Consider the following 26,114-nt stretch of genomic DNA (forward strand, 5'->3'; position numbering starts at 1 on the left):
AATATGCGGTTTTCTTGAAGTTAAATCTCTTGAGTATTTCTTTTAACTATGTAGATTTTCTTATCACCTGTACTGAATAGGAAAGCGCTGTTTTCAGAGGACACTGAGAACATGAGACAGAATCAGATGGGCGTTTTTTGAACCACCCTAATGTACAAACAAAGTAACTTTAGTGACGAAAATACGTGCCGTAAACTATAAACCGGAATATGTTGCAATGATAATCAAAAATACTAAAAGCTAACTTTAATCGTAGTTTAAACAAGATTAATTCAGAAAAATATATTAAGCTCTTTTAGTGGAATGTATTAAACCGTCTTAGACGGTTTAAGATTAATTCATCACATTTCAAGTAATCAATGACCGCATAAATTATTTAGATATAGGAACTGTTCCGATCTCAATCTCACTGTACATATATCCATCTAATCGCTAAACAAAGAAATACGGCACCGAATTCGTCGCTTCTTTTTGTCAACATGCGTGCTCACTGCTGAAAAAAATCACAAAAATAATAAACAAACTAAATTCCTTTCCATTTCTTTGTTTTTGATGGGATGGAAATAGGAGCTATGAGATGAAGTGGCGAACCGTTCCCCTAGGTATGTATCATCATAACTCAAACGCCACATCCAAAATGCGATTTTATCCGTTTAAGCAAGTCGAGAAACGCATGTTACAAATGTTTAGAGTAATCGAGATCAGCTGGCATTTATCACTCATTGCCAGACGAATTTTAATGAACATTAGGTATATGCCCACTATTTTTAGAATCTGTTTTCTTAAAATAGATCCATCTGGATCTTTGTTGTGGAGAAAGAGATCATTCAAGTGTGCACGTTTCTTCGATTCGCAGAAATAGGCCCTTCAATACACTGCGTAACTCCACGGGCAATTATTTTCCTGGTCGGACTTATCGTCATTTAACTTCGAAGACGATAATGTACAGTTTTTACCCTTTGATCGATCATGAGAATGTTCAATGGATGTAGTCTTTGTGTTGCTATATTACGCATTTGCCTTCGAAGAAAATAGTGATTTCCACACCATACCCACAAGCGCACGAGTGTGAAAGTCATGCCCCGGATGTAATTTTTCGCCGTAGCAAAAACGCGAAATAAACATCCGGGAAAGGGTTTCTATACTTTGCAGTATTATGATTGTGAGCTGTGTGTTAAATAGGAATATAGTCACAGAAGTCAACCGCCAGACACTTAATTACCGTACTGCGCTGTATTGTCATTATTAATGGACTTTGATCGCAGTCCGGCTGGTTTCTACGTTTTCCACGATTCGTGGGTGAATCTACATTACGGACAAGGAAAAGCGATTCTTTATTGAGAACAAAATAAAGCGAAGTATTCGATTCTGCGTAATACTTTGCTTGTAGAAATAAAATTGAAATGACTCAACTCTTAGTAGTGGTACCTACGTGGGTATTAGATGTGTTTAAAGTCTTGCATACTTAGAATTTGAATTCGCGTTAGCTCTGACGGCAACGCCAAAACAAGATGAGGATTGTTTAATTCTGTAAAATCGGGTCTAGCAAGAAACCCTCAAGCCTTAGGAGGAAGTACTAATTTGTAAAGTTACAATCATTGGAAGTAGGCAATAGAAATAATTCTTTGCTAAATTTTAACATCTTATTATTCTAGTTTTTGTCCTAATTGTCCTACACAAAAACCGAATCCAAACTATTGAATCGAGAAAGGCATCATCACCACTAGGTTTATTAATCTGGGTTTTTAGTGTCTAATCAACTTTCTTGAGAATTCAATCTTCGTTTTTTTTTCACTTACGCTCCAATATTTCTACCATGTCCGAGACCAGGTCCACGTAACGTCTTTTCAAAGCTGCGTGCACACGGCGCATTTGAGCCGCCTTTTCACAGGAATAGTCCACATGGGTGTTGAAATTCAACCGGTCGTCGATCACCACTCCTGGATGCCTCAAAGCTCTTGGCCAGAGTGTAAAATAATCGATTTTTTTTTTTTGGTGAAGTCCACCTTTCTTCACTTTTCAGCTCACTTCCAGACACATTCCAAGTTGGCTCTGGTCTGTCAATATTGAATTGAATATTAGTCATTGTTATTTATGCACATTCTACAAATTGATGAATTATCTGAAATCTGAACGCGTTTTAAAAGAGTAAAGTAATTTATCACATAGAACTGAATCCAATTTTCATCCGCGAGGCACTTTCGACGGTAAACATCAATATAAACAATGTCAATTATGTTTTTTTTTCTGCACATAGTAGGCACACTCAGTGACAGTCCTACACAAAATTGAATTGAGTTGAATGAATTGGTTGGTGGAGTAGTCGTCTGACTATGTCATTCTATGTTTTGAATAATCATGCGATGTTTGTAAAAATTCGGACTGAAGTTGCTTCATGAAGATGAATATTTTAAGCTCTACTCTCGGCAGTTGCTAACCAGCATCAGTTCTGTTTTGTGGTGAGCAAGCTGCAGCTTGACTCCATTCAACAAGTTTTCAACTGCGTCGGTCGTTTCCACCACCAGCATTTCTACTTCTTTCAACGACTCTCCGGTTATCGTAAGGACGACATCGTCCGCAAATCCGAAGATCTTCACGCCTTTGGGCAACTTCAGTTTTAGAACTCCGTTGTACATAATGTTCCACAGCGTCGAGCCTAGTATGGAACCTTGCGGAACACCCGCCGTAACCCTAATCGACTTCTGCCCCGAATTCGTTTCATAAACCAGAATCCGGTTCTGGAAGCAAATCTTAAGGATTCTACACAAGTGGTCAGGAACCTGCATACCGTGCAGCGCTGCAGCGATGGCCTCCCAGGTGGCAATCGTTACTACAGCGCAGAATCGATTGCCGAGCCTCTTTTTTTTTGCCGCTCTCTCTGAAACTTCAATGATCGTCCTGATTGCATCCACCGTCGATCTACCTTTTCGGAATCCGAACTGCTTTTCCGATAAGTCGGTCTCGCCTTCCGTGAATTGCGTCAGCCGATTAAGGATAATCCTTTCCAGAAGCTTCCCCACTGTATCCAGCAGGCATATGGACCTATACGATGCTGGATTCCCCAGCGGGTTCCCTGGTTTCGGCAGCAGCACTAGTTTCTGGATCTTCAACATATCCAGAAAGTTACCATCTGCTAGGCATTTCTGCAGCACCATCCTGAACCAATCTGGAAACGCCAGTATCTCAGTTTTTCAGACCCACGTTTGGAATTCCATTCGGACCCGGAGCTTTCTTCATCTTCAGACCTTTCGCCACTGATGACAGCTCGTCGTTGGAGACATGAGTACCTGCAATGGTTACTTCGTCTTCATCTGCGTACGGTGTAGGCGGCCACATCGTAGAATCATGCTGCAGGAAGAGACCGTCAACGATGATCTTCAGCTTGTCCGGACACATTTCCGATGGCGTCGCTGGACCCCTGATCCTCGCTGTTACGACCCGATAAGCGTTGTCCCAAGGATCAGCGTCAGCTTCCCGGCACAACTCCTTGAAGCAGTTGGATTGGCTGACTTTAATCTCCCGCTTGAAGGTCGATCTATCTTTACGGAAGATTAACTTACGCTTCTCTCTGACTGTTTCTGACCTTGTTCTCTGGAAGCGTCTTCTGGCTCTGAGGCACGCAGCAGGAAGACTAGCAAGTGTTTCGTTCCAGCAGTAATTTAGCCACCGGCTTTTCCTTGGCTCCAGTCTCCTTGGCATCGTCGCATCGCATGCCCTCGCAAGAGTTTATGTTAGCTCATCTGCATCGAGATTTGTAGCGCCGCTGTCTGCTCGAACTGCTTCGATAAAAAAGATCCTTGGATAGCCGCAATCCCAGATGAATCCGCCACCCAGTTGCCGTTGCTAGAAGGATTTCGATACGGTTCAGCAATAATTGCCACGTCCCACATTGCTTCTGTTGTCGACTGCCACAACAGTTGCTGTGCGGTGTCGCAATGATTGAGATTTAATTTTTATAATCTCCATTAATCCCATTGGGCCCTCCTTAGCCGTGCGGTAAGACGCGCGGCCACAAAGCAAGACCATGCTGAGGATGGCTGGGTTTGATTCCCGGTGCCGGTCTAGGCAATTTTTGGATTAGAAATTGTCTCGACTTCCCTGGGCATAAAAGTATCATCGTGCCAGCCTCATGATATACGAATGCAAAAATGATAACCTGGCTTAGAAACCTCGCAGTTAATAACTGTGGAAGTGCTTAATGAACACTAAGCTGCGAGGCGGCTCTGTCTCAGTATGGGGATGTAATGCCAATAATGGCCATGCATTTAAAGCATCGCTCCATCTGTTTGGTGAGTCGTGGGACGAATCTCAACGGGTATATCCTACTTTTAGCTTGCGCGCCTCCACCATGTTGTTGGCAGCCTCTGTTGGTAGTCGTGTCGCTGCTACTTGTGTGCCACCGTACGCTCTCCTCAGTCGAATCGTCATTTGCACTTCCCCCAGCTTGCATTGTGAGGCCAGTGCATCCCTCAGTTCGTCTTCCGTCGTGATCTCGTCCAGGTCTCTACACTCGACCACTGCTTCCTGCGTTAGAGCTTTTACGTTACCGTTACTTCCCAGTAAATTAGCAATGAGCTCTCGGAAGGCCGAGCTCTTGATCGTGGGATCGATCCTTCTTCAGCTCGAACAGCAACTCCCCCTTCCGGGTACACCCAGCTCGCACCACTTTCTCACCCAAGTCTTTTGGCTCCGGGTCCTCTCTCACCTTCTTCAGGATCGCTGCGTACATTTTATCGCTCGCTTTTACGATCAGAGCCTCACCTTTAACTCTCTCCCGAGGAGAACGACGTTTTTCTTTTTCTTTTGTTCCTTCCTCTTTTCACATTCTCCTCCTCTTCTCCCGCTGGCTTTCCACGGTCTGTAAGTCACCATCCTTGACGCGTTTCTTCAGCATGCTGGCAAAGTCGAGTCCCTTCCTCGCTTTTCCGTGCGATTGATTCGGGGACTTTTAGGTGCCTGCTGTGTCTCAACTGCTGTATGCTCCGCAGCTCCTTTCAGTACCATTTCAGCTGCGTCGGCTCTCTTTTTCGGCGCGATCTATTCGTGTTCAACTGCTTTAACGGCGGACTTGATGCTCGTCACTAGAAGCTTGATCTTCGTGTGAGCATTGTGTTTGTCCTTCACGAATTTATTCAATCATCATAAAATGTTCTATGGAATTGATATTTAACATATCAACTGCTTTTAATGCAATTCTGAGCTCATTCGGGTATACCGAACCAATTTACTAAACTTATGCAACAAGAGATTGAGTTTAAATTTTCAGAGATTGATTTTCTCATTAAAAGACACAGTGCTGGCGGTGCCCCGAAGAATTCGGAAACTTTGTTTCTCCCCATGCAAGGCTGGGCCACTCTAATAAACATAAAATACGCTTCGACACTTTTTGGAGTGAAATCATTTTTCGGCGAGTCAGCTCGCGCATGAGGCTTCGGTGAGTGAGATTTGAACATGATTCTACCAATATTGTCTATCCGGAACAAAGTTATACCGCCTTTTATACCGAAGTTGGATTTTTCTCCAGATACAGGCAACTTTCCCAACTTCGGAAGTAGCGCTGGATTCGCCCAAAGATGCGCTAAACAACGCATCAATTAGTTTGACAGATAAAACTTCGGAAGAAAGCTCGGTTCGGAAGTCCCGACTTCCGAATTCTAAGTTGGTGCTACGCCGACAATATTACCTATTGATGAGTAGGACACCACAACCAGAACAATAAATGAAGGGCTGTGGGACAAAATATCAAAAGGACAAAACGTGGATTGACTAAAATCTAGAATCTAAAGGTTCGGAAGCCTCCATATTAGAGACATGAAGGCTTTTCCGAAAAAGTTGCAAAGGGCTTGGAAGCCTCCTTATAAGCATCTCGGAAGCCTACTTCTAAGCAGCTCGTAATCTGTCTTTCGAGAGGATCCGAAGCCTCCTTTCAACAGGCTCAGAAGTGCCCTTCCAAGAGTCTTGGAAGCCTCCTTTGAATAGGCTTGGAAGCTTCCTTTCAAGAGGCTCGGAAACCTTGGAGGATGAGGCTTGGAAGCTTCCTTTCAAGAGGCTCGGAAACCTCGGAAGATGAGGCTTGGAAGCTTCCTTTCAAGAGGCTCGGAAGCCTCCTTTCTACAGGCTCGGTAGACTTCTTCCAAAAAGCCTCCTTTTAAGAAATTCGGCAGCCTACTTTCAAGAAGCTCGGAAAACTCATTTCAAGAAGCTCGGAAGCTCCAAAAGGAAGAGAAGCCTCAAGGTCAGGAGGTTTCAAAGACTATAAAGCCCTCAAAGTTTTATAGGAAACTTTATGTATAAAATTATCTTGCAGACAAAAAAATTTTTTGGCAATTTTGTGGATTGGGAAAGTTTTTTGATCACCCTACATGACTCAATCATTATTGATTTATTGGCATTTATCGATGAGTACAACATCTAAACACAGAGATCGTGCGCGTCCAAGCACACGTAAAGCAGAATATTAGAAAGAGAAATTCTTTTGTCTCGGAAGCGTTCGCGTTCGCAAACGCGTGAGTATGTCATCGCCCTTACCAAGACAGTTGCGCTCCCTCTTTACTTTGAGCTCACCGATAATTGTCAATAAATAAATAATGATTGAATTTTCAGGTCAGTTTTTCATATTTCTCATGAGTAATGCTTATTCTCATTTACAGCGAAAAAATAGAGGGTACCTCAATGAATGTAAATGTTCAAAGGGGTACGTACCTCTCAAGAGAAACGTTGAGAACCGCTGATCTAGAGAATGTTAAAAATTTAAATGGTACATACTTTGCTTTATAGTCGATCGGAGTGAATCCTATTCCACTTTTAGAGTCATCCGAAGTTCAACGTGCTAGGCATATTTTGGAACAAACTCCCAAGCATACGGAGTCGGGGAGGTTTGAATGTGGACTTCTGTGGAAGAGTGACAACTCCAAGTTTCCTTGTAGTTACAAAATGGATGAGCGTCGCTTAATTTGTTTGAAGAAAAAATTTGCCAAGGATCCTGCATTAAAAATAAAGGTGGTAGAGCAGATTAACGAGTATCTGAAGCGCGGTTATGCTCATATCGCTTCCGAAATAGAACTGCGGCATTCTGATCCATGTCGTGTCTGATATCTTCCCTTGGGAATCGTCCGAGGGTTCTCGCAAACCCGAAAAATTTCGCATAGTTTGGGACGCAGCAGCACGTGTAGATGTTTCGCTTAATTCTATGTTGCTTGTGGGACCAGATCTTTTGACTCCACTGCTGAAAGTCATCTGCGGTTTCAGGCAACGGCAGTACGTACCAGTTGGTGATGTCCGGAAAATGTTTAACCAATTGCTAGTGAAACAAAGTGATCAATAAGCTCAAAGGTTTCTGTTTCGATCCTACCCTCAGCAAAGGCCTACAGTATACGTCATGGACGTTGTTATATTCGGGGCGTCTTGTTCTCCGTGCTTGGCACAACATGTGAAAAACACCCATGCCAAAGAGTTTGAGGGAACGTATCCAGAAGCAGCGTCAGCGATTATCAACTGTACTTACGTAGATGATTTTCTGGACAGCAGAGATACGGTGGAAGAAATTGTGCGGCTAGTAGGAGAAGTGCGCTGGATCTTCGACAAGGCTGCCTTCGAGATTCGCAACTGGCAGTCAAATTCTGAGGAGGTTGGGACCGACGTCAACGAGACAGCAAAATTCTTTTCAGTGGAGAAGTCCACGGTTGCCGAACGTGTTTTAGGGCCTGTCTCATTTGGAGAATTAAAATGAAATTAAACTTGAAAGTGAAATTTCAATAATTATCGGATAACCCTGCTCGCACAGCAAGATTACTTTTGACAGATATCGAATCATTTTGCATCGATGTCTTATTGGAATTTCTGGGTAGCACCAGCCATTCTTATGACCGGGTGTTTTTCTAATTTTCGAACTGTCACTTTTAAGTTTAATCTCTCTAGATCTCCACGTTTTCGTCGATGCCAGCCTCATGGCGTATTGCACTGAGCATATTTCCGGATTTTCGACTACGGATCACCGCGTTGCGCTCTAGTATCGGCAAAGACAAAAACTACACCGCTAAAACCTCAATCAGTTCCACACAGCGAGCTATGCGTCGGAGTGCTTGAAGTAAGACTACTAAGGGTCTGTCTCAATTGGATAATTAAACTGAAATTAAACTTAAAAGTGACATTTCAATAATTATCGAATAACCCTGCTGGCAGAGCAAGATTACTTTTGACAGATATCGAATCATATTCCATCGATGTCCTATTGGAATTGCTGGGTAGCACCAGCCATTCTTATAACGGGGTGATTTTTTAATTTTCGAACTGTCACTTTTAAGTTTAATTCTCCAAATGAGACAGACCCTAAGGAGCATCCAGGAGAATCATTCACAATCAGTTTTTATTTCTGCAGCTCGGCAAAAATCCGCACAGCCGTGCGCCAGAAAAATAAATAACTGATATTCCGGCAAAAATAGCGTTTGTCAGCTGATTTTCGGCCAATTATTTGCTGATTATCAGAAATTTTGACAGAAATCTCAGCAAAAAACATGTTTGCTGGGGCACGGCTGTGCGATTCTCGGTAAAAGTTCAACATTTTGCTGAGATCCCGGTAAAAAAAAATTAGGTGTGTTCAATACCAATCCAGAAACGCTACCTGTGGACTGACTCAACAACAGCTCTCGCTTGGTTGAGAGCGGATCTTCGGAAGTTCAGGTAATTCGTAGCTTTCCGGGTTGCTGAGATACAAGGAAACAAGTGTCGACTAATGGCACTACGTCCCAACGAACTTAAACCCTTAAACATTGCCGACAAGGGTACCAAATGGGGAAACGGCCCTTGTTTTGACCCGGAAAGTCCATGGTTTTCGGGACCAGCATTTCTACATCGACCGGAGAACGAGTGAACGAGTGGCCACGCCAACCGACTAAGTTTACAGTGATCTAGAGGATATTAAATCAGTTCAACATCACGAGAAGTTTGTGATTCGGTTTTCGATTTTACAAAGTTCTCTCGTTGGGAGGATCTTGTGAAGAGCCTTAGCTATCTGCACCACTTCGTTCATCGTTGCCGAACTTCGCACCGAGTAGTAACCGGATGCAGGGTGGCAGTATTGGAGCAGAAAGATTACGCAGCAGCAGCAAGTGCGTGGCGAGTATTCAATACGCAGAATATTCCCAAGAGATTTACATTCTGCGTAACAACGTCGAACTTGAAAACGAATGTAAGTCCCTCAAAAAGAGCAGTTCCATTGGAAATCTGTCACCATTTTTAGATGAAAGAGATGTGCTGCGAATGCGTAGTCGTATTAACGAAGTTTCGGTCTTTTATTCTACGGATTTTCAAAATCCGGTGATAGTCCCCCGAGAATATCACGTCACCAATTTGCTCATCCACAAATACCATCAACGTTACGGACACGCTAACGTCGATACTGTCGTGAACGAGTTGCGCCAACGTTATTATAGCATACCCAAAATTCGCTTCGTGGTCAAGAAGGTCGTGAAGCAATGTATATGGTGCAGTCTAAAGTCTAAAGAGCAAAGCCATCCGTGCCAAAGATGGCTGGTCTGCCGCATCCAAGGGTAACACCATACGTTCGCTCGTCTGGATTACTTCGGGCCATTTATTGTGAAGTGCCGTCGAAGTAACAAAAACGGTGGGTGGCACTATTTACATGTACGAGCCATACATGTGGAGGTAGTGCATACGTTATCAGCAGAATCATGTAAAATGGCGATTCGCCGTTTTATATTTAAAAGTGGGGCACCACAACAAACATTCAGTGACAACGGCACCAATTTCCGGGGAGCTGCTCGCGAGATTGCCGAACAGATAAAATCTATTAACCGGACATTAGCCAGTACGTTCTTACTTACAGGGGATGGACAAAATAATTAGGATAGGCAAATTTTGGGTAAAATTAGATGTGTTGTAACTATCTTAGTTATCATCCGATTTTGACAATTCAGGCATGCCTGAACTAGAAAATTAATGCAGTTTGACGGTATGTCCATGGAACCGACTATGGCCACCAGATTCCGGAGATATTCCGGGTTTTTCGGAGGTAGGTTCAAAACCGTAAATTTGAGGTGGATATTAGGAGAAGTTGTGGTTAAAAATTGAATAATATTAGTGATCACAAATGAAGTAGGGCTCTTGCTGATTGGAACCATATATTGAGATTTGGAATCGGACCAGAATCAAGTGAGATATGGCCATTTCTTTAAAATCGGTTCCGATCGATACTTATCAAAGGGGTCAGGCCACAACTTCATTTGAATCTCGCTTTATGATAGATCGGCCACTATGATTTTATTCTAGAAGGGCTCTCATGTGTCCAGAATGCAAAACCAATTGAATAAACGGATCCTGGAGTTGCTGGGATGTCCCCGGGGAACCTGTGAATGGGGACATTAAAGTTTTAGCACCAAAATCAGTCATTCGACGGCTCTTTTTTCATGGTTTTCGATCAGGAAGCGAAGTATGAATATTAAATGGTCCATTGGCGGCTCTGACCGCTTCCAGGATCTACGGATTGGCCCCGGGGAACCTGTTGAAGGGGACATTTTAGTTTTACCACCAAAACCAGTCATTCGATGGCTCTTTTTTCATGGTTTTCGATCAGGAAACGAAGTATGAATATAAAATGGTCCATTGACGGCTCTGACCGCTTACAGGCTCTACGGATTGGCCCCGGGGAACCTGTTGAAGAGGACATTTTAGTTTTACCACCAAAACATGTTGTTCGACGGCTCTTTTTTCATGGTTTTCGATCAGGAAGCGAAGTATGAATATAAAATGGTCAATTTACGGTTCTGACCGCTTCCAGGACCTACGGATTGGCCCCGGGAACCTGTGGAAGGGGACATTTTATTTTTACCACCAAAACAAGTCGTTCGACGGCTCTTTTTTCATGGTTTTCGATCAGGAAGCGAAGTATGAATATAAAATGGTCAATTTACGGTTCTGACCGCTTCCAGGACCTACGGATTGGCCCCGGGAACCTGCGGAAGGGGACATTTTATTTTACCACCAAAGCCAGTCGTTCGTCGGCTTTTTTTTTCATGGTTTTCGATCAGGAAGCGAAGTATGAATATAAAATGGTCCATTGTCGGCTCTGACCGCTTTCAAGATCTACGGATTGGCCCTGGGGAACCTGTGGAAGGGGACATTTTAGTTTTATCACCAAAACCAGTCGTTCGACGTCTCTTTTTTCATGGTTTTCGATCAGGAAACGAAGTATGAATATGAAATAGTCCATTGGCGGCTCTAACCGATTCCAGGATCTACGGATTGGCCCCGAGGAACCTGTGGAAGGGGACATTTTAGTTTTAGCACCAAAACCAGCCATTCGACAGCTCTTCATTCATGGTTATCGATCAGGAAGCGAAGTACGAAAATAAAATGGATCATAGACGGCGCTGACCGCTTCCAGGACCTAAGGATTGCCCCCGGGGAACCTGTGGAAGGGGACATTTTAGTTTTACCACCAAAACAAGTCGTTCGAGGGCTCTTTTTTTCATGGTTTTCGATCAGGAAGCGAAGTATGAATATAAAATGGTCCACTGACGGCTCTGACCGCTTCCAGGATCTACGAATTGGCTCTGAGGAACCTGTGGAAGGGGACATTTTAGTTTTAGCACAAAAACCAATATTGAGTATAAATTGGACCATTAATGGATCTGACCGCATCCAGGACTTCGCTTCCTGATCCAAAGCCATGAAAACAGAGCCGTTGTATGACTAGCTTTGGTACTAAAACTAAAATGTCCCCTTCCACAGGCTTCCTGGGCCAATCTATAGGTCCAGAAAGCGGTCAGAGCCCTCAATGGTCCTTTTTATATTCATTACTCGATTCCTAATCGAAACCACTAGAAAAGAGACGTCGAATGACTGGTTATGATGCTTAAATAAGATGTCCCCTTACACAGATTCTCCAGGAGCAATCCGTGGGTCTTGGAAGCGGTCAGAGCCGTCAATGGACCATTTTATATTCAAACCTCGCTTCCTGATCAAAAATCGAATGACTGGTTTTAGTGCTAAATGTCCTCATTCACAGAATCCTCGAAGGCAATCAGTAGGTCCTGGAAGCGGTCAGAGCCGTTAATGGTCATTTTTAATTCATATTTCGCTTCCTGATCGAAAACCATGAAAAAAAAACCTTCGAATGACTGGTTTTGGTGCTAAAACTAAAATGTCCCCTTCCACAGGTTCCCCGGGGCCAATCCGTAGGTCTTGAAAGCGGCCAGGGCCGTCAATGGATTATTTTATATTCATGCTTCGCTTCCTGATCGAAAACCATGAAAAAAAAACCTTCGAATGACTGGTTTTGGTGCTAAAACTAAAATGACTCCTTCCACAGGTTCCCTGGGGCCAATCCGTAGATCCTGGAAGCGGTCAGAGCCATCAATGGACCATTTTATATTCATACTTCGCTTCCTGATCGAAAACCATGAAAAAAGAGCCGTCGAACGACTGTTTTTTTGGTAAAACTAAAATGTCCCCTTCCACAGGTTTCTCGGGGCCAATCCGTAGATCCTGGAAGCGGTCAGAGCCGTCAATGGTGCATTTTATATTCGTACCTCGCTTCCTGATAGAAAACCATGAAAAAGAGCCGTCGAATGACTGGTTTTGGTGGTAAAACTAAAATGTCCCCTTCCACAGGTTCCCGGGGCCAATCCGTAGGTCTTGAAAGCGGCCAGGGCCGTCAATGGATTATTTTATATTCATGCTTCGCTTCCTGATCGAAAACCATGAAAAAAAAAACCTTCGAATGACTGGTTTTGGTGCTAAAACTAAAATGACTCCTTCCACAGGTTCCCTGGGGCCAATCCGTAGATCCTGGAAGCGGTCAGAGCCATCAATGGACCATTTTATATTCATACTTCGCTTCCTGATCGAAAACCATGAAAAAAGAGCCGTCGAATGACTGGTTTTGGTGGTAAAACTAAAATGTCCCCTTCCACAGGTTCCCCGGGGCCAATCCGTAGGTCTTGAAAGCGGCCAGGGCCGTCAATGGATTATTTTATATTCATGCTTCGCTTCCTGATCGAAAACCATGAAAAAAAAACCTTCGAATGACTGGTTTTGGTGCTAAAACTAAAATGACTCCTTCCACAGGTTCCCTGGGGCCAATCCGTAGATCCTGGAAGCGGTCAGAGCCATCAATGGACCATTTTATATTCATACTTCGCTTCCTGATCGAAAACCGTGAAAAAGAGCCGTCGAACGACTGTTTTTTTGGTAAAACTAAAATGTCCCCTTCCACAGGTTTCTCGGGGCCAATCCGTAGATCCTGGAAGCGGTCAGAGCCGTCAATGGACCATTTTTTATTCATACTTCGCTTCCTGATCGAAAACCATGAAAAAAGAGCCGTCGAATGACTGGTTTTGGTGGTAAAACTAAAATGTCCCCTTCCACAGGTTCCCCGGGGCCAATCCGTAGGTCTTGAAAGCGGCCAGAGCCGTCAATGGATTATTTTATATTCATGCTTCGCTTCCTGATCAAAAACCATGAAAAAAGAGCCGTCGAATGACTGGTTTTGGTGGTAAAACTAAAATGTCCCCTTCAACAGGTTCCCCGGGGCCAATCCGTAGGTCTTGAAAGCGGCCAGGGCCGTCAATGGATTATTTTATATTCATGCTTCGCTTCCTGATCGAAAACCATGAAAAAAGAGCCATGGAATGACTGGTTTTGGTGGTAAAACTAAAATGTCCCCTTCAACAGGTTCCCCGGGGCCAATCTGTAGATCCTGGAAGCGGTCAGAGCCGCCAATGGACCATTTTATATTCATACTTCGCTTCCTGATCGAAAACCATGAAAAAAGAGCCGTCGAATGACTGATTTTGGTGCTAAAACTTTAATGTCCCCTTTTACAGGTTCCCCGGGGACATCTCAGCGACACCAGGATTCGTTTATTCAATTGGCTTGTCATTCTAGACACATTAGAGGCCTTCTAGAATAAAATCATAGTGGACGATCTATCAAAAAGCGAGATTCAAATGAAGTTGTGGCCTGACCCCTTTGATAAGTATCAATCGGAACCGATTTTAAAGAAATGGCCATATCTCACTTGATTCTGGTCCGATTCCAAATCTCAATATATGGTTCCAATCAGCAAGAGCCCTACTTCATTTGTGGTTACTAATATTATTCAATTTTCAACCACAACTTCTCCTAATATCCACCTCAAATTTACGGTTTTGAACCTACCTCCGAAAAACCCGGAATATCTCCGGAATCCGGTGGCCATAGTCGGTTTCATGGACATACCGTCAAACTGCATTAATTTTCTAGTTCAGGCATGCCTGAATTGTCAAAATCGGATAATAACTAAGGTAGTTACAACACATCTAATTTTACCTAAAATTTGCCTATCCTAATTATTTTGTCCATCCCCTGTACTTACTTATGGATCCTGTACACCTCCGGTGGTGCAAAGGGCCGACTTGAAAGATCTCCATCCTGAGCGATGCCCGGCTATCGCTTTAACCTGTTGCCAGGTTAGATTTCGGTCGACTTCTTTTATTTCTTTATTGAGCCAGTACGTTCGTCAACGCTGAAACTGAGTGGATATTCAATCCACCCTCCACTCCTCACATGGGGATGGGTGGTGTATAGGAGTGGAAGGTACGGTCTATTAAAGATGCGTTCAAATGGTTCAAATCATTAAACCACCAGCTACATTTGAACGACGAAGAACTGATGACTTTTGTAGCAAAAGCCGAAATGATTGTCAATTCCCATCCTCTGACATTTGTACCACTGGAGGATTTAACAGAAGAAGCCATCCCATCCTACAACTTCCTGCTGATGAGTTAGAGTGGTGGTGCGGACACTTCATCGCGAATTCCCATTACCGAGGAAGTCCAGTTAAGAGTAAACTTGGAAGCGGTGGATCCAATCCAAGGCTGCCTTCCAACCATAGCACGTCGCACCAGTTGGTTCAACGATGTTTGCCCGCTTTAGGTTGGAGATCCTGTCGTCATCGTAGACAAGGCGGTTCGTAACGGATGGTTACGAGGCCGTGTTGCAAATGTTTATACAGCGAGGTAAGTAAGAAGTAAGAAAGGTTGACATTATGTATGAAACATTATGCTAATAGCTGACTTAAACTCAGAAACTGGAGCTGGTATGCACATTGGATTGCTCGGATAGTTAGGAAACTAATTTTTAAGTTGAAGATGAGTTACTGCAATTATTATCGGTTAAATAAACATTTAATTTTCCAGTCGAGTTACGGGAAAACTGAACTGCGAAACCGTTTTACAACAAAGGAAGAAAATTAGAACAAATTTAAATGCAAATAAAAGGCTTGCTCAGTTTTCCTGGATACCGCTGAGTACCAGAGAACTTAGTACACTTTATAATGAGTAGAAGCATGAGTAGTAGAACACTAGTGGCGCTGTAGTCATTTAAAATATTTTGCCAAATTATGGTTCAACTGGCTATAATTTATGCATCATGTTGTAGTGCATTTGGTTTCATCATCAATATCGGTTTTAATATTTGTATAGTACCGGTACTTTGGCTGCCAGGTCGAAGTAACCTAGATGTTAGTCACAATCAGGAACGACATAAGCAATCTTATATTTTTGAATCAACTTTATATTACGCATTGCAAGAAAAATTTGGAATGCAGGATAATTCAAAGCGCCTCCAATGAATATTTCCCTGGCAAATGATCAAAGGCAGCTTTTGTGAAATTTTCAATGTTTTGTTTATATTTATACTTATGACATTTCGTCCTGAATCGTTCGACGCGAAATGAATGAAAAAAACTATGCCTAGCAGAATAGAAAAGGGAAATTCAATTATATTTGAAGTTTGTGAGTTTCCGGAGACGAGCCAGCCTCGGGCTGCAAGTCTCCTAAATAAAGACAAAAAAAAAAAGTTTGTGAGTTTTCGGGGCAGCATGAGCTAAGTTCAAGTGCTTGATAAACCGCCCTCTGGTCACTGCAAGTTGTGGGGATTTTTCAAGATGGGATTGGGTTTGAAAATGAGTTCTGTTTAACTACCTACATTATATCCTCTAGTAGGATCTACTAAAGAGACCGTCTGCCGCTTGAAGTACGCTAGCTCAAGTCTTGGTGTTGGGTAGGACCTGACTCAATAGCCCGGACCTGACTCGGCGAGAGGTGGCAGGTCCAACAAGTCGCATTTAAAACCAACCGATACGAACTGAGGTATACTACGCGTAGAAACCGACTCGTACAACGTACATAGGCACCTCAAAAGAAAAGTATGTATAATGCGTTTCGGGTTAGTTGTTGACTCCTCGGCCAGGTACTGATTATTATTTAATCTTTTCATATTTGTGTATGTCAAATCATTGGACTTCACAGCAGCAGATTTGTTGTTATGTCCATTCAACGCACACTATGTGTGATTTGTTCTATGCGGGGATTTCCTGCGCGTTATTTCCGCGTAGCTATCCAAATTTTTCTTTTTCTCCGTGATAATGAGTACTAATTTGATCTGATCCCAACATCTTGATAATCTTGGTACAACTTGCAGAAACACCACCTGTTCATTGATTTCTAAGTAGCATACAATACAGTGAAAAGAAATGCGCTGCGGTAGATAATGTCTGAAAATGGTATTCTGGTAAAGTTGATGTTACGTGTAACGCTTTACGGCAAGAAATCATAAATTCGGATTGCTGACGAAGTGTCAGCATTGTGTTTGTGATTGTGATCATGCAGGATGGTGCACTTTAGAATTTATTATTCAACATTGCACTCAAGAACGCGATTAGGAGATCGAGTAAGGTCCCACAACATGCATACGGAAACGAAATTTGCTTTGTGTAAAACTCTGATCCTACCAGTGGCCCTTTATGAACATGAATCGTGGACGTTAAAAGTGGCGAAACGGAGAGCTTTCGGGGTTTTCGAGAGACATGTGCTGCGTACAATACTCAGAGGGAAACTAGAAAATGGTGTGTGACGCATGAATGCTCAAGTGTACAAAAAAGTAAATATTGTGAATCATAACATACGGCAGCTTTAAGTGGTACAATACTTAACTGTAAACCGGATAGAGGCTAGCGACTTCGTGCAAGGTCACGAAAAAGCTGGCGGAATCGGACCTGGGGATCCTAAACGTTCGAGAAAACTGGAAAAATATCGCCCAAGACCAACGATTATGGAGCTCCAAAATGCGCCAGGCATCGGTGTATCGACGCTGTATCCAACATGGTATCTAGGTAAGGTATTACAAAACTGCACTCTATTGATCATAAAAAAGTGAAAACTGTTGTGCACCTGTTGGGTCGTTTAATAGATATTTTGCTTATAAATGTCAGATAACTAGCTGGAAACACTTCGGACTGGCAGTTACCAATTGTGACGATCAGTTAGCCTCCGCCCTCTGGTCAGCTATGGACGAAACCATTGCAGAAGAGTAATGCGTACTACACGCCTATGCAGTTTTTCAGTAAGTAGTTATTGAGAGGTCTTTCAAATTGACTTGAATTTTGCAATAAATAAAATCTATTTGTATGCATTTTGATAACTTATTAATATGAAACGCATTGAATGATTTAAAATCCACCACTTTTGTATGGGGCTTCACACAAGCTAAAAATGTTTGAGAATCGAAATCAAACAAGGTTTTCCGAGTAATACTTGTTCAAATGAAATCTTTAAACTTCACTCAGACGCACATGAACATTGATCAATGGTTTGAGCAAACGCTTTAGATAGGCGACTTTGTTGGCGGAAGAAAACACACAGATTTGAGCTCGTTTGTCTTCGTGAAAACATTCGCATTAAGTGTACACACTTTCCTCGTTTCGTTTCGCGTTTATTATTCTATTTGCTCTACAAACAATCCCAAGAGACGCTGACATCGCGCTCCCTGAATGTGGATGCGTTTTTAAATGAGGTACAGCTGTTCGTTATTGATGGTGGAGCATCAGTGACAAGCAAGAGCATAGAATATCCTATATGTAGTAGCTTATGGCTATACTTCTTCTACTTATTGGCATTACATCCTCCACTGGGACATTGCCGCCTCGCAGCTTAGTGTTCATTCAGCACTTTGACAGTTATTAACTACGAGTTATTAACACGATGATGCTTTTGTACCCAGATAAGTCGAGAAAATTTCCTATCCGAAAATGGTTCAGTAGGGAAGCGTCTATACATAAATGACAATTTCTTCATACGCAAAAATGAGATTCAATTCTATCAATACCGATGAATACATCGACATAGAAGACTATCTAGATATAGCATCGTAGCATCGTCAAATTTGTTATAAGTAGCGATCGTTGATCTCAATAGGTACGACAGGCAGGGTAATTTTGTTTACCTTGTTTTGGCTATTTTATCTTCCCTGAAATGATGAAAAAGCTAACCAATATTTAGAGAAAGAAAACCGTACAAGGTTCCACATGATGGTGGGATTTCCTAATGACGACATTTTTAATTTTAACCCCTGCTTAAAAAACAGCCGTTCATTGATCCACTGGTGGAGTTAGAAAAGGGCCAATAGAAAGGGAACACTAAATCATTTTACCCGACATCGCCTGTGAGAAATTGAACATGATCTTCAAGTAATCGACTACTGCCGCGCGCGGAGAGAAAGATCGTTTATAGTTCATTAACAGCGTCGTGGTTTGCAACGAGTGTAAAAAGCTTGTATACGTTGGTATATAGGAGCCTGAAATGGGGTGAACATGTGCAGTGCTGCAGCAGTTAAGATGTGTGTTAAAGATAAAGACGACCATCGAATGACATTTGTCAAGGATCGCAAATGTGTTTAGCAAACCACAAAAGATAAACTGCTAGAGTAAATCAATTCTATTTAATTTTTCCCCCGAAGGCAGGGCTGGTAATCTCAGCTTGGACAACAGAAAGGAAATAATAGTGCAATATTTTATAGTGCCAACTGGAATATTTTAGGAATGTAAAACCATGATAGAAACTGGCATACAAAAATGAGCAGGTCACATAAAAGTTACTCGATACCAGCCCTGTTGAAAAACTACCCATCCCCACAGACATATGGCTCCGAGGGTTTGCCAAAATGAAAGCGAATTTAATCTCTTGCAAGTATGCTGGCTCGGATTAGATTGTTCACGACACTTTACGAATCGACTCTACAGCCAAATAGGGTAACGATGGTCAAGAGGGTGGCCCCTTACCTGATCGACGATGGCCTTCCGATCGTGCTCACAGCTGATGTCCTTGAGCGTGGCCAGCAGCAGCCGGGCAAAGCCATCCTTGCAGGCGTAGTAAACTCGATGTACCAGCGATAATTTGTTAAACTCCCGACCCCGTTCCGGTCTCGGAACCGGACTGACTTCCTTGGTCATTTCCGCCTCCATGCAAGGGACTGCTCGACGGCGTTGCAAATCAAACAGGCACTGGACAGTTTCAAACCGTGTCCGCACTCCGTTGTATTTAGGGAAATGGTTTTCCTGATCAGTACTTTATTCAAAGTTATGAAATCCACCCGAACGCGTTTTGCGACTTGATTTTCTTCCACGCTGCACACAGCTTGAGTTTCGCGATGAAAAGTGCGAAAATAATTTTCTTTCCTCCCGTTTCGACCGAGCGAACTACGTATACGAATCGCAACTCGTGTATGCTTCTTGCACTTACAGCTTCGGACTGACTGATTGGTGAAAACCCAACGTTCACTTCTTGCTTGGGGCTTGATCCTGATCCGATTTTCACGACCCGACGCACACCAAACACTCTCGGTTCGCGCAAATAAAACGTGAAATCTCGTGCGCTAAATCAGATACACCTACACACGGACCGACTTTGTCAGCACAGCAGCATCCACCACCGGTACGGGTTATTGCGGGGGATCGGGTCGCGAACTGATGGATGGAAATTGAGGAAAAGCGGAATGTTTGCGGCTCGCGATCAGTATGGATGGAATGGAAAACGCAGCAATCAGAACGTTTACCAAAACAAAATAAATTTCGAGAGAAAACAGAAGAAAACCAAAATAAAAAATGGTGACGTCACACCGTCACCGCGACATGATTTTTTTCCAGCGGCACAAGACTAGACTGGTATATGTGCAGGTATGGCAGGTATATCAAAGTTACATTTCCCGGGAATAAAAGATTAAGGTTTTTCAAAAAATATTACAATTTGCGTTGAGTTCGCCAAATGCACGAAGTTGCATCAAACATGCAAAAGATCTTGCATACAGTGTTGCTGGCTATTTTATCTTTTAAGAAGATTATGTTAAAATCGAAGTCGTAATGATTTGTCATTCTATTTAAGCAAAATATAATGAGTTCTTAATCCACATTTAAGATAATGTTATTTTTTTACAGGAAAGTATCATAAAACTAATAAATAAAGTGCCAATGTATGACATACTTCCCTGAAAAATAAGTAAAATATGTTAGCACCACTGCTCTGATGTACACATCAAACTAAAACTTGATGAAGTAGCAACGGAAGTAGCATGACATGATATTAATTAGTAGTTATTAATGGAGTATAATAAAATCATTCTTTGTCTAACGTTCAATCGAAGCAGACGTCTTTTACTGACTCTCATCAGGTTATGGGCCTGGAAGCATCAAGTCTGCATTGAAAGAAATTGACAGGCAAAAAGAATATGGAGAAAATTGGAGTACGAAAATTGAATGACACCAATTATTCTGACTGGAAGTTTGAAGTAGAACTTCTACTTGTCCGCGAGAAGCTGTGGAAGTTTGTTGAACCTGGTATGCGACCTGTTGAGCGACCTACGACAGCGATGGCTCAAGGCAATGAAGCGGATATCGCCGAATGGGATGACGGAGACAAACGAGCAAGAGCCACGATCGGTTTACTAGTTGAGTCTACACAGTACATCCTCATTAAGAAGACGAAGACCGCAAAGGAAGCTTGGGAATCAATCCGTGGCGCTCATGAGAAGCAGGGACGTACAAGCAAAACTACGATACTCAGAAAAATAATGCGAATGCAGTACGTCGAAGGTGAAGATATTGGGACCTATGTTAGCCAGATGGAAGATCATTTCGAGAAACTCGCGATCGCTGGTCAAGAGCTTGGTAAGGATCTGAAGGTGAAAATTGTGCTCAGAAGTCTACCGGATTCGTTCGCTACTCTGATCACTGCTTTGGAGGGTCGTCCAGATGCTGATTTAACGATGGAATTCGTGCGTGGTAAGCTAGTAGATGAAGCTACTCGACGAAGAAGCTCAAGTGGAGCAGAATCAGCATTGAAAACGGAGTTTAAGAGAAAACCAATATTATGCCATTTCTGTCAGAAACCTGGACACAAGCGCAAAGATTGTCGTCAGTGGATGGAACAGCAAAAAGCGGTGGAAGTAAATGAAAAATTTGTCCAGAAATCGAGAAATCTGCAAAAAGCAAAAGTAGCGGAGAAAGGTAGCAAAGAGTTTGCATTTTTATCTAGACCTGGAGATAGCAAATACAGAAAGCCACAATGGATAATTGATTCTGGTGCATCCTGCCACATGTGTAACGAAGAATCCAAGTTTCTAGATATTGATTCAAGTGTTGTCGTAGAAGTGACTTTAGCTGATGGAAAGCAAATCAAATCGAAAGGTATTGGGACATGCTTGATGGAATCGATGGATGAAAAAGGAAACACAAACTCACTCAAGTTAAGCGAAACTTTGTTTATGCCGGACCTAGAAGTCAACTTGATGTCAGTTCTGAAGCTCACAAGCAAAGGGGGCAAGGTTATCTTTGAAACCGACGGATGTGTCATCGAGAATGGGGGTTTGATTGCGGCAACAGCTACCACGAGAGGCGGTTTATATTACGTGAATAACATTCACACTGCGGCGAAGGCCATGAAGGTTTGTCATCAGTCTGACTGCCTGCATAGTTGGCATAGGAAGTTAGGACATCGAGACAACAAGGCCATACTGAAACTGGAAAAGTACGAACTTGCATCTGGTATCAGAATCCGTGATTGTAATTCAAGCAGAAGTACGTGCGAATGTTGTATTGAAGGAAAGATGACGAGATTGCCGTTTCCAGTGAAAGCAAAGCGTAAATCGAAGGCTAATACACAAGGACTTAATACACAGCGATGTATGTGGCCCAATGAATACTCAAACTCCTGGAGGATGCCGGTATTTCTTAACGCTGATAGATGATTTCAGTAGATACACGACGGTATATTTTTTGAAGCAGAAATCAGAGGTTATTGATTATTTCAAGCAATTCGTCCGCGCTGTGGAGAATCGTTTAGGAAGGAAACCGAAAATTCTGCGATCCGATCAAGGGGGAGAATTCAAGAGCTTTGAAATGGAATCGTTTTGCAAATCTGAAGGCATACAACAACAGTTTACGACTGCATACACTCCTCAACAGAACGGAGTCGCGGAACGGAAAAATCGATCGTTGGTTGAAATGGCAAGATGTATGATCCTGGATGCTAAGCTATCATATACGTTCTGAGCGGAAGCAGTGAATACGGCCAACTATTTGCAAAATCTGCTTCCTACAGCTGTTATAAGTCAAACACCATATGAACTCTGGAACAACAGGAAACCCGATTTGGCGCATTTGGAAATATTAGGAACTCCAGCTTTTGTTCTTGTTCACAAAGAAAAAAGGACGAAGTTGCAGCCCAAAGCAGTAAAGATGATTTTTGTTGGATACTCGGACTGTCACAAGGGATACCGTTTAATTGATGCAAAGTCTCATAAATTGATAGTAAGTCGTGATGTAAGATTTGTTCCGGATGAAACGATATGTATAGATGAAGATGAGGTCATTGTCGAATACCAGTTTCAAGAATCACCAAATCCTGAGCAAAATGATTATAATTATGTGGATAATACTGAAGAAGAATCTCAGAGCGTTATATCAGATCTAGAAGAAGAGTATTTCGATCTTTCCAGTGGGAACAATACAATAACAATGGAGGATACAACAGATGAAGAAGATACTGCTGGCCAGAGAGATATTCAGGAGGAGCAGGAGGATGTAATAGAAAATCCGGAAAGCAGTTTGAGGCGTTCGTTGAGAAGCAACAAAGGTATTCTGCCATCTCGATACCGTGACGCGGCATTAGCAGCACATTTAAAAGATCCACGTACCATCGCGGAAGCTAAGAACAGTCCACATTGGAGGGAGTGGAGAGCTGCAATGGAGGATGAAATGAATTCTCTAAGAAGTAACAAGACTTGGAGTATGATGAACTTGCCAGCTGGAAAACGAGTCGTAGGGTGCAAATGGATTTTCAAAACAAAGGAAAATGATCTAGGTGAAGTTGTACGTTATAAGGCGCGCTTAGTGACACAAGGATATACTCAGAAATACGGCTGTGATTATGATGAAGTGTTTGCACCTGTTGCAAAGCAAGTTACTCTCAGGCTACTATTAACAGTTGCTGGAAGACAGAACTTATTGGTGAAGCACGTAGATGTCAAGACAGCGTATCTCTATGGTGAATTAGATGAGACGATTTTCATGCAGGAGCCTCCAGGTTTTGAAACTAACACTGGACAAGTTTGCTGCCTCAAGAAAAGCATATACGGTCTCAAGCAATCTGCGAGAATGTGGAATAGGAAGATTGATTCTATTTTTCGTCGAATAGGATTCAAACCATCAATTGCTGACCCATGTTTGTATGTGCGCCAGGAGGGTGAAAAACCAGTTACATTCTATTGTATGTGGACGATATGCTGTTAATTACCCCTAGTCAAGAAGAATACGACGAGCTACTATCATACCTCGAACAACAATTCGCTCTGACGGTGCTTGGAGATGTGAAACTTTTTCTTGGGATACAAATCGAGCGCACTGCAAGAGGTTTTTCGTTGAGCCAGGAGAACTATATAAAGAAAATAGCGAATCGTTTCGGCTTAAATGATGCAAAACCTTCGAAAGTGCCGATGGAACCTGGCTTTATTCAGCAGAAGGAGGAGAGCGAACAATTACCATCCAAAGACAAATACCAAAGTTTGATTGGTGGTCTGCTGTACATCGCAGTCAATACTCGACCAGATATAGCTATTTCTGCATCGATTCTTGGAAGAAAAGCAAGTAGTCCAACTATTGCGGATTGGAATGAAGCTAAGCGTACGTTGCGCTATTTAAATACGACATGCAAGCTGAAGCTACGACTTGAAAGTACCAATGACAAACTGACTGGTTTCGCCGATGCAGATTGGGCAGGCAATGCGAACGACAGAAAGTCTAATACCGGCTTTATTTTCCTGTTTGGTGGAGCACCAATTACTTGGGCAGCGAGAAAGCAGTCATGTGTAGCACTTTCAAGTACAGAAGCGGAATACATATCTCTTGCGGAAAGTGGACAGGAGCTACTCTGGATTTTGAAACTTTTTAAATCAATTTATCAAGAAGTGAAATATCCGGTGGTAATAGGAGAAGACAATCAAAGTTGCATCAAACAGTTCACACAAGATTCTATTAGGCAACGGTCTAAACATGTGGATACTAAATATCACTTCATCAAGGATCTATACCAAAATGGAACTATCGATGTTGTATATATTCCAACGAACAAAATGGTTGCTGACATCCTTACCAAACCACTTGGTCGTGTAAAATTTGAGTATTTTCGGAGTAAGCTCGGACTTCACGTTGAGGAGGAGTGATGAAGTAGCAACGGAAGTAGCATGCCATGATATTAATTAGTAGTTATTAATGGAGTATAATAAAATCATTCTTTGTCTAACGTTCAATCGAAGCAGACGTCTTTTACTGACTCTCATCAAAACTAACGTGAATCCAATGAATAACACGCCTAAAATAGACGAATCAGCATGAATTTTGACGGTTCGTTCCTATGCAAGTTGCTTGCAGGTTGTCTGCAATGCTAATTTAATTTGCAAATCGCAATATAAATATTTTTTTCCTGATTTAAGCTTTTGCGGTCGTTTAAAAATGACGTCTCAGGCTTTAGGGGAGGAGGGGTCTATGATTTTGTGACAGTTTGAAGGAAGCAGGAGTTTATAGAAATCAAAAAGTAGTGAACGTCATATTTGGATCGCCCTTAGAGTGAAATCAGGAGTGATTCAGTTTCGTTCCAAAATTTCGACCACTATTCAAGTTTGAATCTGGAGCCAAATAGAACAAACTCACTGGTTACCCCAGCAGTGTTCTATTCATGTTTTTCAAATTTTCAATTAAATGAAATCATTATGTTGCTGCCATGAAAGGCGCTGTAATTGCAAAGTGGATTGATCCGTAGATAAAATGACGAATTCATACACCAAAACAATTGAAAAATATTTGAATCTCGTGATTCAAATCTGCAGAAAATAGAACGGAGCGTTATACCAGTTTTATTTTTTTGACATTTGCTGGTTTAAAAAAATAATCTAGAACAACTGCTGGGAAAATGAATGTTTCAGATTCATATTCAAACTGACAGCCCCGAACGATTTGAATCACTGCTGATTTTACTCTTATAAGGCCCGCAGTATTTATATTTTTTTTTCATATATTGCGCAGATTGCGCCTTATTAGACCCCTGCGCGAAAATTATTAGCGTGAATATTTTCCCCGTGTCACACAAACAAGTGAATTAACACTATTTGCTGTTTGTTTGAGTAAACCAAAACACGTATGTTGATAAATAACAACAACAAAAAAAACAATTACAAAGATAGTTTGAATGTATTAGTGTGCACGCTGAAAATTCAAAGCAAAACGAAATTGCGCCAGAGTCTAAAGATTGATGCAACGGGCAATACCCTACCCGATAAAAATCATTTACTCAATAATGGGTACTTTTTCTCTGCTATCTCTTTCTCTCTACTGGAAAATTTATACATTTTAGGATAATAAGTGGATTTACTCATTTAAATGAGTAGATCCACTTATTCTCTGAAAATATGTAAATTTTTCAGCAGAGGGGAAGAGATGGCCAAGAAAAAGCACCCATTAATAAGTAAACTTCTTTCTCCGTGCACCCGGTAAAAATCGTTTACTCAATAATGAGTACTTTTCCTCTGGGTGGTGCGGATAGAATCGATTTGGTTGTCAAAGTGAAGCCAAAATTTTCTATTGTGCCGGAGCCAAACATTGAAGATTGTGGTTATGTTCGTTTTAGATCTTATATTGTGTATCCGGAATAAATTTATACCGCTTTTTATACCGAAGTTGGATTTTTCTCCAGATACTGGCAACTTTCCCAACTTCGGATATAGTGCGCTTG

At 42.1% G+C, this 26,114-nt stretch overlaps 1 protein-coding gene across 2 annotated transcripts in view; it reads right to left on the bottom strand.

Annotated features, from left to right (window-relative positions):
- Window positions 1-19,916, bottom strand: part of LOC134218449 (protein fem-1 homolog B-like) — a 33,373-nt gene extending 13,457 nt beyond the window's left edge. Inside the window, exon 1 of one of the 2 annotated variants that reach the window (XM_062697449.1) lies at window positions 19,118-19,916. In XM_062697449.1, coding sequence (XP_062553433.1) covers window positions 19,118-19,300 — 183 coding nt within the window. In that variant the 5' untranslated portion in view covers window positions 19,301-19,916. The remainder of the gene's footprint in view (window positions 1-19,117) is intronic. The other variant, XM_062697448.1, reaches the window with a different exon arrangement.
- Between the last annotated feature and the right edge of the window lie 6,198 nt (window positions 19,917-26,114).

Source organism: Armigeres subalbatus, chromosome 2 (genome assembly GCF_024139115.2).
Source record: "Armigeres subalbatus isolate Guangzhou_Male chromosome 2, GZ_Asu_2, whole genome shotgun sequence".
In the NCBI taxonomy this organism is placed as follows: Eukaryota; Metazoa; Arthropoda; class Insecta; order Diptera; family Culicidae; genus Armigeres; species Armigeres subalbatus.